Below are 14,648 nucleotides of genomic sequence, written 5' to 3' on the forward strand. Positions count from 1 at the left end.
GTATCTATGTAACCTTAACGTTCCAAAATATTTTATAAGACCATCAAATAAAAAAAGAATGATGCTTTCAGACACCCAACATACATGTTTATGACTCAGAAAAATTTAAGCGCATTGAAATGCAGAGTAAATTTTCTACAACTGTCTAGTTCAAGGGAATATTTTTTAAGACCTACTTTGGTATACAACCAGATGTGACGTACCATGATTTGGTGGTATTACACCTTCACCACACCCTCCTCTGTTTGGTGAGTTAGGATTTATTCCTGTAAACAAATACATTTGTCTGTCAAGATTACCCCAAGGGTAGGAGTACAAAAGTATGTCCTTCTAAATGTCTGAATTTCAGTAAATGCTTATAATGTTTGGGAGAGAGATGCATCCAATTAGATGCATTGAAAGTACCTATGCACAGTTGTAGTTACATCTGGTCTGAAGAGGGATATTGAATTCAATTTTGCCTGTTTGTCCTCTGTTTTTCTATTAATCATAATGTTTTCTGGACAAATGTGGTCTTTTAAAAAAAAAATGTTAAAAAGGTCATATAAAAATGAAATTTGTTGTAAAGGATATAGCTAGAGCAATTAGTTTGATCCATTAAATGTTTAATCAGAGTTTGTTGATTTTTTTTTTCGATTGAGTTAATAAAATCTCCAACATTTGCTGCGTATTATTGTAATTACCAGTAGAAGAATTGTAGAATATAAATGGGAATGTTTTTATGTGCATCAATGAGCATTATTCCCACTTCAGTACAGCTTTTTCATATGTTAATTTACTGAAAAATTTACTTACAATCTCTTTGATTAGAATAGTTACAAATATACTTTCTCCATTCTTACACTCACAGAGTAAAAATACAGTATCTCCCCATGCTTTTTATTGTTGTATCTAAAAAAAATAAATAAGAAAGAAGTTTATTACCATTAGTAAAAGCTACATTATCATAGAACTAATATTATATATCCATATACTTATTATAGATGTATTTATTTTTAGATGAAGAGGGATCCCCACATGTTTACCGCCTCCATGATAAGAAGAGCATTAGATTTGCAAGCTCCATTCCTACAGTGTTTGAAATATTTCCATACAATATCTGTAGGAGATTTACAATGTAAGTGCCACAATATTAAATCCCTTTTTTTTTAAGCTCCATTAGAGAGGAACTTACCTCATTACTTTCAATGTAGCATGATTGTCATGAGTTGGAGGAGCTTTTAATCACTGTACTGGTTGAAAACTGTTAATTGCTGTCTGATTAGCATGCGGCATAGTAAGAGCAAAGAAGGGTTGGCTCTGAGTAGAGAATTATATGTCTAACTGCAGACTTACCTGATTACCTTATGAACTGGCATATTACAATCTTACTTTTCTTGTTGAATCAGTACAGAACTGAGGTTTGTATGCATATGACATTAATATGTTCCCCTACTGAATATGTTTGTAATAATTGCCACTGGACATTTCACAGTGGATACTTGATTGGTGTTAAAATTTGCTCATAGATTCATAACTCATTGATTTGGTTTCAAATCTCAAGAACAAAGTTACAGATTTCTTTCAATAAAGACCAATTTTATACTGATAGATGGTCATTTGGTATAGGTTTCTTATAAGGGATATATTGATTTAAAACAAAAAACAAAAATTTAAAAAAATGAAATTCAATTTTAAGGAAATAAATTATTATTATACCCCATTCTTGGAGTAAGGTCTATTGTGCATTTGCCTTGTCTTTCTGTCCTTTGTACCAGTTATATCTCTTTGTCTCTCCATCCAATAAACATTCCTACAACTCTGTTCTGAGACAGACAGAATGACTTCATATGCAGTCAGCTGCTTGAAAGCGATGAATTGTAATGTGTGAGAGTATTGTTTGGATCTGTCAGACACTTTCTTCCAATTTGTGATTACTTTTAGCTTTTCAAAATATGTTTAATGGACCTATTTTTCTAGTACTATATTGGGGCATGATTAAAGCAGCAACATGTGCATTATTGTTGTATTTGATATCTTAATTACATTTTATATGCAAAGTTTGACAGTTTTCCCATTTAAATAAAAACATGCTACAATAAACATTGTTTTTGTTATATAGTTTGATTTCTACATATAGTGGAGCAGTTAAAGATTTTACACTATTTTAATCTTTACTTTATATATTTTTTTAGCTATTATGCCACCAGATACAACCCAGGATTATGACATACATTTAGCTCATGCTGTTAATGATCTCATGGAGTTTGAACAAGGAAAGACACTAGGTACACCTATTGCTAACTTTGTATTCTTTGTACTATATGTTAGTTTTTTTTCTGCAGGCTTTTATTTATTGCATTTATATTTTTTTTAAAAGGGGTTAAATTTTACCTTTTTATTATGCCCCGTTACTAGGCATAGGGCAAAATTAAGTGTTACCCTTGTCCATCCATCCTTTGCATCCTACATGTCTCGACCATCCCTGTAATTGTTTTTTTGTTTGTTCTCTAACTTTATTTCGCCTTGACCAAAAGTTAAAAAAACTTATACACAATGCTTATTAAAACAAAACACATGTACATGTATTTTGAATTGATAAAATTAAGACTTATACATAATCCCAGCTGACTTTTCTGTAAATCTAAAAATTCATAAATCAGGCAGAATCTAGCTATTGTATTAAATTATGAATAACAATAATATATTTAGATATTTGCAAATGTCAATCTTTGATTTTACAGCTCGATATTTTCCTCTCATGAACGTCTGTATGTGGAAGTTGATTCATGCAAATTTACAAGCTGGGGCATCTGTGGCCTTTAGACACATTCACCATTTATTTTTAACAATACATATTCTGTGTTTAAATATGTGATTTGACCACACACAAGTTGAGAAGGGTCTAATTCAGTACCCCCAGCTTCAATAATCAGTCTATAACATTTTCTAAGTTACTGATTGAGGTTCAGTCGAATACTTTTATGTAAACCTTTGAGATTATTTTATCTGTGTGCTAGGATGCAGTGAATTTAATATTGTTTTCTATTGCAGATATATTCATATCATACTGTGAGCTAGATGCACCAAAGGATAAATCTAATGTCATTCACCCTGAAGACGTTAAACAGAAACTATTGAAAGAAAACTATAAATGGTTAGTTAACATGTACAGTTAGAGACCATATTTATGTCCAAGCAATTAGAAGTTTTAACCCGTTGTACAAATTGGGTAAAAGATTTTTGTCCTAACTGCTCTTACAGTTGTCATACTTTTTATTTTTCACAATATGTATACATATATTTTCAGGATTTTCTTTTTCAGAATCTTTTCACAAAACTTTTTAAGATTTTAGATCTTGATTTGTTGATTTTTGTGAAATTCTGAATATACAACATAAACTTTGTACATCTACAACCTTGTATAGTTATCAAGATAAAATGTTTTTATTATTTGACATGAATTTCTTCACATATTCAAGAATTGTGCATTTATTATCTAGATATTTTTTAATTTTCAACATAATGATAGTTTAACCTGTTTTTTTGTCCTGCGTCGTCAACTTTTACAAAAATCTTCTCCTCTGAAACTACTAGGCCAAATTTAACCAAACTTGGCCACAATTATCATTGGGGTATCTAGTTTAAAAAATGTATCCGGTGACCCGGCCAAGATGGCTGCCACGTCTAAAAATAGAACATAGGGGTAAAATGCAGTTTTTGGCTTATAACTCAAAAACCAAAGCATTTAGAGCAAATCTGACATGGAGTAAAATTGTTTATCAGGTCAAGATCTATCTGCCCTGAAATTTTCAGATGAATCAGACAACCTGTTGTTGGGTTGCTGCCCCTGAATTGGTAATTTTAAGGAAATTTTGCTGTTTTTGGTTATTATCTTGAACATTATTATAGATAGAGATAAACTGTAAACAGCAATAATGTTCAGCAAAGTAAGATTTACAAATAAGTCAACATGACAGAAATGGTCAGTTGACCCCTTTAGGAGTTATTGCCCTTTATAGTCAATTTTTAGCTCACCTGGCCCGAAGGGCCAAGTGAGCTTTTCCCATCACTTTGCGTCCGTCGTCCGTCGTCGTCCGGCGTCCGTCGTCGTCGTTGTTAACTTTTACAAAAATCTTCTCCTCTGAAACTGCTGGGCCAAATTAAACCGAACTTGTCCACAATCATCATTGGGGTATCTAGTTTAAAAAATATGTCCGGTGACCCGGCCAACCAACCAAGATGGCTGCCATGGCTAAAAATAGAACATAGGGGTAAAATGCAGTTTTTGGCTTATAACTCAAAAACCAAAGCATTTAGAGCAAATCTGACAGGGTAAAATTGTTAATCAGGTCAAGATCTATCTGTCCTGAAATTTGCAGATGAATTGGGCAACCCGTTGTTGGGTTGCTGCCCGTGAATTGGTAATTTTAAGGAAATTTTGCTGTTTTTTGTTATTATCTTGAATATTATTATAGATAGAGATAAACTGTAAACAGCAATAATGTTCAGCAAAGTAAGATTTACAAATAAGTCAACATGACCGAAATGGTCAGTTGACCCCTTTAGGAGTTATTGCCCTTTATAGTCAATTTTTAACCATTTTTCGTAAATCTTAGTAATCCTTTACAAAAATCTTCTCCTCTGAAACTACTGGGCCAAATTAATCCAAACTTGGCCACAATCATCTTTGGGGTATCTAGTTTAAAAAATGTGTGGCGTGACCCTGCCATCTAACCAAGATGGCCGCCACGGCTAAAAATAGAACATAGGGGTAAAATGCAGTTTTTGGCTTATAATTCAAAAACCAAAGCATTTAGAGCAAATCTGACGGGGTAAAATTGTTTATCAGGTCAAGATCTATCAGCCCTGAGAATTTTCAGATGAATCGGACAACCCGTTGTTGGGTTGCTGCACCTGAATTGGTAATTTTAAGGAAATTTTGCTGTTTTTGGTTATTGTCTTGAATATTATTATAGATAGAGATAAACTGTAAACAGCAATAATGTTCAGCAAAGTAAGATTTACAAATAAGTCAACATGACCAAAATGGTCAGTTGACCCCTTTAGGAGTTATTGCCCTTTATAGTCAATTTTTAACCATTTTTCGTAAATCTTAGTAATCGTTTACAAAAATCTTCTCCTCTGAAACTACTGGGCCAAATTTATCCAAACTTGGCCACAATCATCTTTGGGGTATCTTGTTTAAAAAAAATTGTCCAGTGACCTGGCCATCCAACCAAGATGGCCGCCACGGCTAAAAATAGAACATAGGGGTAAAATGCAGTTTTTGGCTTATAACTCAAAAACCAAAGCATTTAGAGCAAATCTGACTGGGTAAAATTGTTTATCAGGTCAAGATCTATCAGCCCTGAAATTTTCAGATGAATCGGACAACCTGTTGTTGGGTTGCTGCACCTGAATTGGTAATTTTAAGGAAATTTTGCTGTTTTTGGTTATTATCTTGAATATTATTATAGATAGAGATAAACTGTAAACAGCAATAATGTTCAGCAAAGTAAGATTTACAAATAAGTCAACATGACCGAAATGGTCAGTTGACCCCTTTAGGAGTTATTGCCCTTTATAGTCAATTTTTAACCATTTTTCGTAAATCTTAGCAATCTTTTACAAAAATCTTCTCTTCTAAAACTACTGGGCCAAATTATTCCAAACTTGGCCACAATCATCTTTGGGGTATCTTGTTTAAAAAAATTGTCCAGTGACCTGGCCATCCAACCAAGACTGCCGCCATGGCTAAAAATAGAACATAGGGGTAAAATGCAGTTTTTGGCTTATAACTCAAAAACCAAAGCATTAAGAGGAAATCTGACATGGGGTAAAATTGTTTATCAGGTCAAGATCTATCTGCCCTGAAATTTTCAGATGAATCAGACAACCCGTTGTTGGGTTGCTGCACCTGAATTGGTAATTTTAAGGAAATTTTGCTGTTTTTGGTTATTACCTTGAATATTATTATAGATAGAGATAAACTGTCAACAGCAATAATGTTCAGCAAAGTAAGATTTACAAATAAGTCAACATGACCGAAATGGTCAATTGACCCCCTAAGGAGTTATTGTTCTTTATAGTCAATTTTTAACAATTTTCATAAAATTTGTAAATTTTTACTAACACTACTGGGCCAAGTTCATTATAGATAGAGATAATTGTAAGCAGCAAGAATGTTCAGTAAAGTAAGATGTACAAACACATCACCATCACCAAAACACAATTTTGTCATGAATCCATCTGCTTCCTTTGTTTAATATTAAGGTGAGCGACACAGGCTCTTTAGAGCCTCTAGTTAACCATGTTTCGTAAATCTTAGTAATCTTTTACAAAAATCTTCTTCTCTGAAACTACTGGGCCAAATTAATCCAAACTTGGCCACAATCATCTTTGGGGTATCTAGTTAAAAAAATGTGTCCGGTGACTCGGTCTACCAACCAAGATGGCCGCCACGGCTAAAATAGAACATGAGGGTGAAATGCAGTTTTTGGCTTATAACTCAAAAACCAAAGCATTTAAAGCAAATCTGACATGGTGTAAAATTGTTAATCAGGTCAAGATCTATCTGCCCTGAAATTTACAGACCAATCGGACAACCCTTTGTTGGGTTGCTGCCCCTGAATTGGTAATTTTAAGGACATTTTGCTGTTTTTGGTTATTATCTTGAATATTATTATAGATAGAGATAAACTGTAAACAGCAATAATGTACAGCAAGGTAAGACCTGAAAAGAAGTCAACATGACCAAAATGGTCAATTGACCCCCTAAGGAGTTATTGCCCTTTATATAGTCATTTTTTAACATTTTCCACTGTAACTACTGGGCCAAGTTCATTATAGATAGAGATAATTGTAAGCAGCAAGAATGTTCAGTAAAGTAAGATCTACAAACACATCACCATCACCAAACCACAATTTTGTCTTGAATCCATCTGTGTCCTTTGTTTAATATTCACATAGACCAAGGTGAGCGACACAGGCTCTTTAAAGCCTCTAGTTTTGTTAAACATAGTTTAAGATAATGTCTTTTTGAATTAATAGCTACTACCCAGAACCTGGAAAGAAATATTCTACCGACCTTATGGCCAAGTCTCTGATTGACTCCTCTATATTTGTGGCATTTATATCAAACAACTATGTCAGTGACCAGACCTGCTGTAATATGTTTAAGTTTGCTAAAACCACACTCAGGAAACCATTTATTCTTGTTGCTGTTGGACCAGACCATGAATGGAAGAAAAGTGCCCTCGGACTACTGGTGTCGGATGTTGTAAGTATAAAAATGCTCAGATTATAGTCAACAAATAGGAAACTAAAAGAAAAGTTGCATTACACAATGCTAACAGAATTAGGATCTATAAATAGATCATTATTTGTAAATATTTTAAAATCAGCCTGTCAATTATGTTTTATTTTGATTATTTACAATTTGTTTATAAAACTTGTAGAATATTTATTAAAAGCCCACTATAAGAAAGAGGGGGTATAATGTCTTACCTTGGTCTGTCAATCCGTCAGTTAGTCTGTCAATCCGTCAGTTAGTCAGTCAATCCGTCTGTACCATGAATATTTTTGTCACATCTTTCTCAGGAACTAAATTACAAGATTTCCTGAAATTATGTCCATCTGTGTATTAAAATTCTTGACTCATAGAAGTCTAATTATAAGTAAATAATATAAAGATGTGGTATGATTGCCAATGAGACAACTCACCACAAGTGATCAAATGGCACTTTGTGTACTTAGTGATACCATTCTGTTAACATATGTTTTTTTCAGTATGATTGCCTGTGAGAAATCTGTTTTTACCAAGTGATTGCTTTATTTTGATAGGTTTTTGTAAACATGATTGACTCTAAGAAATCTGTGTTTGCAAATAAGATGGAAGAACTGTTAGAAAAAGTGAAAGAGATATACTCTGTTGAAGTGTCCAATGAAAGTCCACCATGTTTTATAAGCTATTGCTGGAAAAACTCCAAAGATGCTGTAGAACTTGGATCAAAGTAAGTTATTCTACTATTTAAAATCAAGGTTTCCCATTCACCTATCAATAAATTGAATACATTTTTTGTAGTATATGTTATTGCTACTCAAAAGGAGGTAACTTTATGAAATGTCTAAGTTTCTTAGACCACTGTTAGGACTGTATAATTTGGAACCACATGTAGCTACAGTCACCAGTAAGCATCTGAGAAAAATTCTAGTGCAATTTGTTTGTAATGAGTATTTTTATTGAACAATATATCATTTCTTTGAGGGGGTAAAACCTAAGCTCTATCCACTCCCAGCTGACTTTTCTGTTTATCTAAAAAAAAATTAACTAAACAGCCATTATTGAGCAATTGGATTGTAATAGAAATTACAATAATTTATTAAGATACTTTCACGACGTCAATCTTTGATTTTACAGTTGCAAATATTGTTTTTCTTAAGCCTTTGACTTGAGTTGAAAAACAAGACTAAGCGATCCTGTCAATCTGTCGGCATCGTCCACAAATATTCACTCTGTGGTTTAAGTTTTTGAAATTTTAATAACTTTCTTAAACTATATTAGATTTCTACAAAACTTGGACAGAAGCTTGTTTATGATCATAAGATAGTATCCAGAAGTAAATTTTGTAAAAATAAAATTCCATTTTTTCCGTATTTTACTTATAAATGGACTTAGTATTTCTGCCAGGAAATATAACATTCACTCTGTGGTTAAAGTTTTTAAAATTTTAATAACTTTCTTAAAAATATCCTGAGTTTGTACCAAACTTGGACAGAAGCTTGTTTATGATTATAAGATAGTATCCAGAAGTAAATTTTGTAAAAATAAAATTCCATTTTTTCTGTATTTTACTTATAAATGGACTTAGTTTTTCTGCCAGGAAACATTACATTCACTCTGTGGTTAAAGTTTTTAAAATTTTAATAACTTTCTTAAAAATATCCTGAGTTTGTACCAAACTTGGACAGAAGCTTGTTTTTGATCATAAGATAGTATCCAGAAGTAAATTTTGTCCGTATTTCACTTTTAAATGGACTTACATTTTTTGCCAGGAAAAAACACACTCACTCTGTGGTTAAAGTTTTTTAAATTTTAATAACTTTCTTATAATATTTTGGGTTACCAAACTTGGAGTGAAGATTGTTTAAGATCAAAAGCTAGTATCTAAAAAGAAATTTTGTTTAAATTTTGTACCTGTGTATCTGTATTTTACTTATAAATGGACTTAGTTTTTCTTCCAGTTAACATTACATACAGTCTGCAGTTAAAGTTTTTAAAACATTTATTAGATTCATAAACTATCCTGGATTTTTACCAAACTTGGACAGATGCTTCTTACAGTCACAAAATAGTATCAAGAGGAATATTTCATTATGCTCCACCTACGATAGTAGAGGGGCATTATGTTTTCTGGTCTGTGCTTCCATTTGTTCGTCCGTCCATTTAGGTTAAAGTTTTTGGTCAAAGTAGTTTTTATATGCCCGTCAAAATTTTGACGGGACGTATTATGTTATACAAATGTCCAGTGTCTGTCCATCTATCCGTCTGTCCGGCGTAAACATGTCGCACTGTAACTTGAGAACGACTTATCCAGATTTCATGAAACTTATTATAGTTGTTTCTTATGATGGTCAAATGATCTGTATACTTTTTGGTGAAAATAAGATAACTTTTTGAGTTACGACACTTTGTAACTAAAACAGGGGGGGTTTTCACATGTCACACCGTATCTCAAAAACGATTTATGATTATTGCTTAAAACTTTACACACTTCTTTGTTATATTAATCTAAACATCTGTATACTTTTTGGTGATGATTCAAAATTTTATTTTTCAGTTATTTAGTATTTTGTAAAAAAAGGGGAGGTTTTTTTTTACATGTCGCACTGTATCTCAAAAACAATTTATGATTAGAAGGGGGGGGGGGTTTCATATGTCCCTCCGTATCTCAAAAACAATATATGGTTATTGCTTAAAACTTTCTCAGAAACTATTTATGATTATTGCATAAAACTTTCACACAAGATGACGGGCGCCATGAGCGCAGCTGTTTATTGATGAAGCTGAAGTCCAATCAACTTGAAACTTAGTACACTTGTTGCTTATGATATGATCTTTCTAATTTTTAAAGCCAAATTAGACTTTATACCCCAATTTCACTGTCCACTGAACATAGAAAATGAAAGTGGGAGTTTCAGGTTAAAGTTTTTGGTCAAGGTAGTTTTTGATGAAATTGAAGTCCAATCAACTTGAAACTTAGTACATATGTTCCCTATAGTATAATCTTTCTAATTTTAATGCCAAATTAGATTATTACCCAATTTCACGGTCCATGGAACATTGAAAAGGATAGTGCGAGTGGGGCATCTGTGTACTTTGGACACATTCTTGTTATTGATTTTTTCTTCATTTTTTGTTGAGCCTGCGATTAACAGCAAAAGTAGGTGAGACACTGGGTTCTGCGGAAGTCTTACAAATTTTCAAATGCTGCTAAAGCTGTAAAATCAACAATCGATACGGGCCTGTACCATGATACGATACAAATATTACTTCATGCTTATGAAAAAGAAAGCTAAAAGGTGCATGCAAGTACCAACTAAATGTATTCATTATGTTAAAGACCCTATGATTTAAACCTAGACCTAACTCAACCAAGAGATCATTTATGATACTTATTTTCAGATCAGAGCCTCAAGCCTATGCTTACACACCAGATCCCAGAGATATGGCAAGTTTCCTGACAGCTAGTGGTGTCCCATGCTGGTTAGATACTAAAAGAATAGGATTTGGAATGGTTAGTTTGCAAGAAGTAGAATTAGCATTTATGTTGCCAGATGAATCTACTGATCTGCTCAAATAAAATATGAAACATTCATATACAATTGTAAAAATTGTCTACTGTTCATTTCTAAGAAATTTTAAAGGTCACAAGGATCTTCATTTCATAGTCCAATTTTAAATTCAATTCTATTGCTTATTAAACCATAGTGTTGCTGAATCTTCAGTGACATCTCCTTTCTCCAACCTTCTCTGATAACACAACTTAAATAAGTGACATAGCACTATAGACAACATATTTTTCACCAAGAGTAATTTCTAAGTATGGTTGTGTATCAAGATCACATTAATATACTAATAAGATTGGACAATGAATGAATGTATTATTTAGACAGTATTAAAATTCCAAAGTCATTACGTGACACTACCAAATGAATACCTAATATCAATTTATAGCACAAGTATGAAATGAAAATGCATATAATTTATATTGTCACAGTCACTATTGAAATTTTATTTTTCAGAGTGGTTTATTAGATGACATAGCTAAAGGATTACTAAATAGTCAAATGATGATAGCGTTTGTATCAGACGACTATACATCTTCCAATAACTCCATGACAGAGTTGAATTTTGCTGCTCTTACGTTACACATTCCAATCATATTTGCTATCGTAGGACAAGGGGATAACTGGAAGAAAAGTGAAGTAAGTTTACTATTTTATCAATTTGATGCAAGTGAAAGTGCGGGGCTGAATAATATATGACATTGATTAACTCATGTCTCAATGACTTAAGGATAATTTGAACTGTAGAGATATTTAAAAGAACGAGTGAAGGGTTTCAATGAAAATTTTAATTGCCTTTTTTATGTATAATCATAGCAACTAATGAAGAATAATTCTGAACAAAAGGAGATATAGGGTATATTTCAATAAGCAAACAACTCAAATACGTGAAATATTGATAATTTTTTAGTACAAAGAAAATAATAAAATTGATTCAATGATGTACTTAAAAAATAGTGATGGGTGAAAATAAAAAAAAAACATTTGGTAGAACTGTTTTGGTAGAAATTAGAACAGTTATTTATTGAGCAAAGTTGTATCCATGCAATCAAATTTGTCCATCTTTCTGTCTGTTTGGCCATGCGGCTTGTCTGTGCATTTATAAACAGCTAAAGAGATAATTTGAAACTTTATACAGTTGTAAAACAGTACCTTAGGATGTGCATTGGGGAATTTAATCATGGCCCAACATGTGCAAAGGGAGATAATCTACTTTACTAATTTTAATATATTATGTGTGTTTCTTTGCTGGACTACCTTTTTATGAGTGTACTCATAGTTCTATTTTTTTTTTTTTTAAATTCTCAACTTTTTTTTTATAATTTTTGAATATATTATTTTATTGCAGGCAAACATGCTAGCATTTAGACAAAATTATCCAGTTATTGATTTCCGCCAAGTCGCAGAGAATGAAGCAAAAGAAAAACTACTTGAGCTTGCCTCAGGTTACCTTAAAATAGAACAATCAGAGTCAACATCTAAAAAAGGAGATCTGAACAGAACAGATTCAAGAAAAAAGAAAAAACAGGAGAGCACAGACAAGAAAGATAATTTGTCTTTCCAGGTAATTTTCTTTTCAGTAAGAGTAATGTTCCGTAAGATGGTGGCAAAATTAAAAAGGAAAACTGGGAATATGCCAAAGAGACAACAACCTAACCAAAAAGCAGAAAACAGCCCAAGGCCGACAAAGGGTACTCAACACAGCTAGAAAATCCTGCACCCTGATGCGGGCTTCAGCTGGCCCAAGAACAAACGAAGTGTAGTCCAGTGTTTTTCAAGCTGTTTTTTTTTTTTTAACTCTTATGATGGAAGAAAAGAAATAGTTTGCCTACAATATGAAGTGGGCACAGAGAACCATATATAAATTTTCATACCATGTACAGGTGCAAATGACAATGACAATTTCTACTAGAGCCGTATAGTGTACATTCAACTAGGAAATTCATTTTTGATATTTCTTGGGATAAGTACATTAGTCATTCATCCTATTTTAGACAAAAGAACATATATACAAACAGACAATAGTGTATATAACTATGTTCTTAGTTGTACATTGCACAGTTCTTTACTTGAGCTATTAAATTATCTGTTTTATTTATTTTTACAGGAACTGTATGAGCTAGCTCAGAGAAAGTTTCATCATCAGATAACACAGTATGCTCTTACACAAGACACAGGTCTACCTTACCCCAGGCTGTTCATTGTTGATGTTCAGAAGGAAAAAGGTAAATGTTTTGATGATTTTTCTATTCATATTTCATGAATTTATAAATGGGAAAAAGTTAATGAAAATTCAGGATTTCTATATCAAGTTGATTCATGGTTTTGATATGGGGTTAATTCAAACAATAACCTGTATTAAAGTGTGATGTTAATCAGTATTTCAGACATTTTGTAAATTAACTTCCACTTAAAGGGCATAATAAGTTTATGTGGAAATATGTTTTAAGTTATAGAGAAGTTAACACTTGAATAACTGTTAAGCTGATCAGTGGACTATTTGTTAACCACTGGCCTAAAGTGTGGAATTTAGTTAGTTAGACTATTTAATTACATGCGGCACCTACGCTTGTGTTTTGTTTAAGACTGTATGTTGATCTCTAGAGGTTTTTTTTGTTTTTTTTTGGTGTTGGTAACTTTCTTACATATATATGCCTTATCTTCCATTAATTTATATAGGTTTATCTTGCCTTCCAATTTGTCATTACTCAGCAGTGCGGATTCAGAACTTTTCATAAGGTGGAGGGGCACTGACTAATCTAAAGGGGGACCACTCCAGTTATGCTTAAGTGATTCCCTATATAATAAACCAATTTTTCCCACAAAAGGTGGGGGCAGCGCCCCCTGGCTCAGCCTATGCTCAGAGGGAATCTCCCATTTTTCTTTAAAAGAATTGAAATCCACCCCTTTGGATATGTTGAAAATGAAATCTTAATACAAAATTTTAAATGAGAAAAGGTTGTTATGTATTATCTTCATCTTAGTGAAGCTGTTTATATAACTCTTGTGAGAGAATTCTGAAATTTTTGTAATTGAAAATAATATTTATGCCACAATTAGCATTCAATTCATACTTTTTTATTTTACAGAAAATACAACAGAAAAGGATGAAGAGAAGAAAAACCTAGAAGATTTAGAAATAAGTTTCAGGGATGGAAAATATTGTGTACATATACTGTGTGAATGTGAATCTGTAAGTTCTGTTGAATATAACTTTATTAGAAAGAAAAAACTTCAATGTTGCTTGTTGTTTACTATATATTTATTACGCTAAATATCATATTTGTAAGATGAACCACAAATTTAAAGTTTGTATATATAACAAAGTAAGAAAATTTTCATTATTATTATAAGAGTAATGTGTAATTACAGTTTAACATAAAACATACAAGTTACAAAACAAATTAAATACATCGGACCCATGGAGTCTATTATTCACTTTCAAAATCATAAAACCTATTTCTTGTATCACAGGTTTTCAAAAAAAAATAATGAAAAAGTTGTGATAAATTAAAAATAAATAATTAAAATGAGAAAAAGAAAAAAAAATCTCATTTTTACTTTCTCTTTTTTTACGCCCCATTTATGGTCATTATGTTTTCTGGCCTGTGCATCCATTCGTCTGTCCCACTTCAGGTTAAAGTTTTTGGATGAGGTAGTTTTTGATGAAATTGAACTTCAATCAACTTGAAACTTTGTACACATGTTCCCTATGATAGGTTCTTTCTAATGGTAATGTCAAATTAGAGATTTTTCTCCATTTTCATGGTTCACTGAATATAGAAAATTATAGTGTGGATGGGGCATACATTAATTGG

The 14,648-nt window shown here is 32.3% G+C and overlaps 1 protein-coding gene across 2 annotated transcripts in view; it reads left to right on the top strand.

Moving 5' to 3' along the window:
• LOC143071952 (uncharacterized) overlaps nucleotides 1–14,648 on the top strand; it is an 86,357-nt gene that overhangs the window by 66,760 nt on the left and 4,949 nt on the right. For both annotated transcript variants that reach the window (XM_076246665.1, XM_076246666.1), the window contains 10 exons: nucleotides 1,000–1,117; nucleotides 2,175–2,267; nucleotides 3,034–3,136; nucleotides 7,033–7,261; nucleotides 7,825–7,994; nucleotides 10,667–10,778; nucleotides 11,287–11,469; nucleotides 12,179–12,394; nucleotides 12,938–13,055; nucleotides 13,920–14,023. In XM_076246665.1, coding sequence (XP_076102780.1) covers nucleotides 1,000–1,117; nucleotides 2,175–2,267; nucleotides 3,034–3,136; nucleotides 7,033–7,261; nucleotides 7,825–7,994; nucleotides 10,667–10,778; nucleotides 11,287–11,469; nucleotides 12,179–12,394; nucleotides 12,938–13,055; nucleotides 13,920–14,023 — 1,446 coding nt within the window. The remainder of the gene's footprint in view (nucleotides 1–999; nucleotides 1,118–2,174; nucleotides 2,268–3,033; nucleotides 3,137–7,032; nucleotides 7,262–7,824; nucleotides 7,995–10,666; nucleotides 10,779–11,286; nucleotides 11,470–12,178; nucleotides 12,395–12,937; nucleotides 13,056–13,919; nucleotides 14,024–14,648) is intronic.

The sequence above is a fragment of the Mytilus galloprovincialis genome, chromosome 4, assembly GCF_965363235.1.
Source record: "Mytilus galloprovincialis chromosome 4, xbMytGall1.hap1.1, whole genome shotgun sequence".
Lineage (NCBI taxonomy): Eukaryota > Metazoa > Mollusca > Bivalvia > Mytilida > Mytilidae > Mytilus > Mytilus galloprovincialis.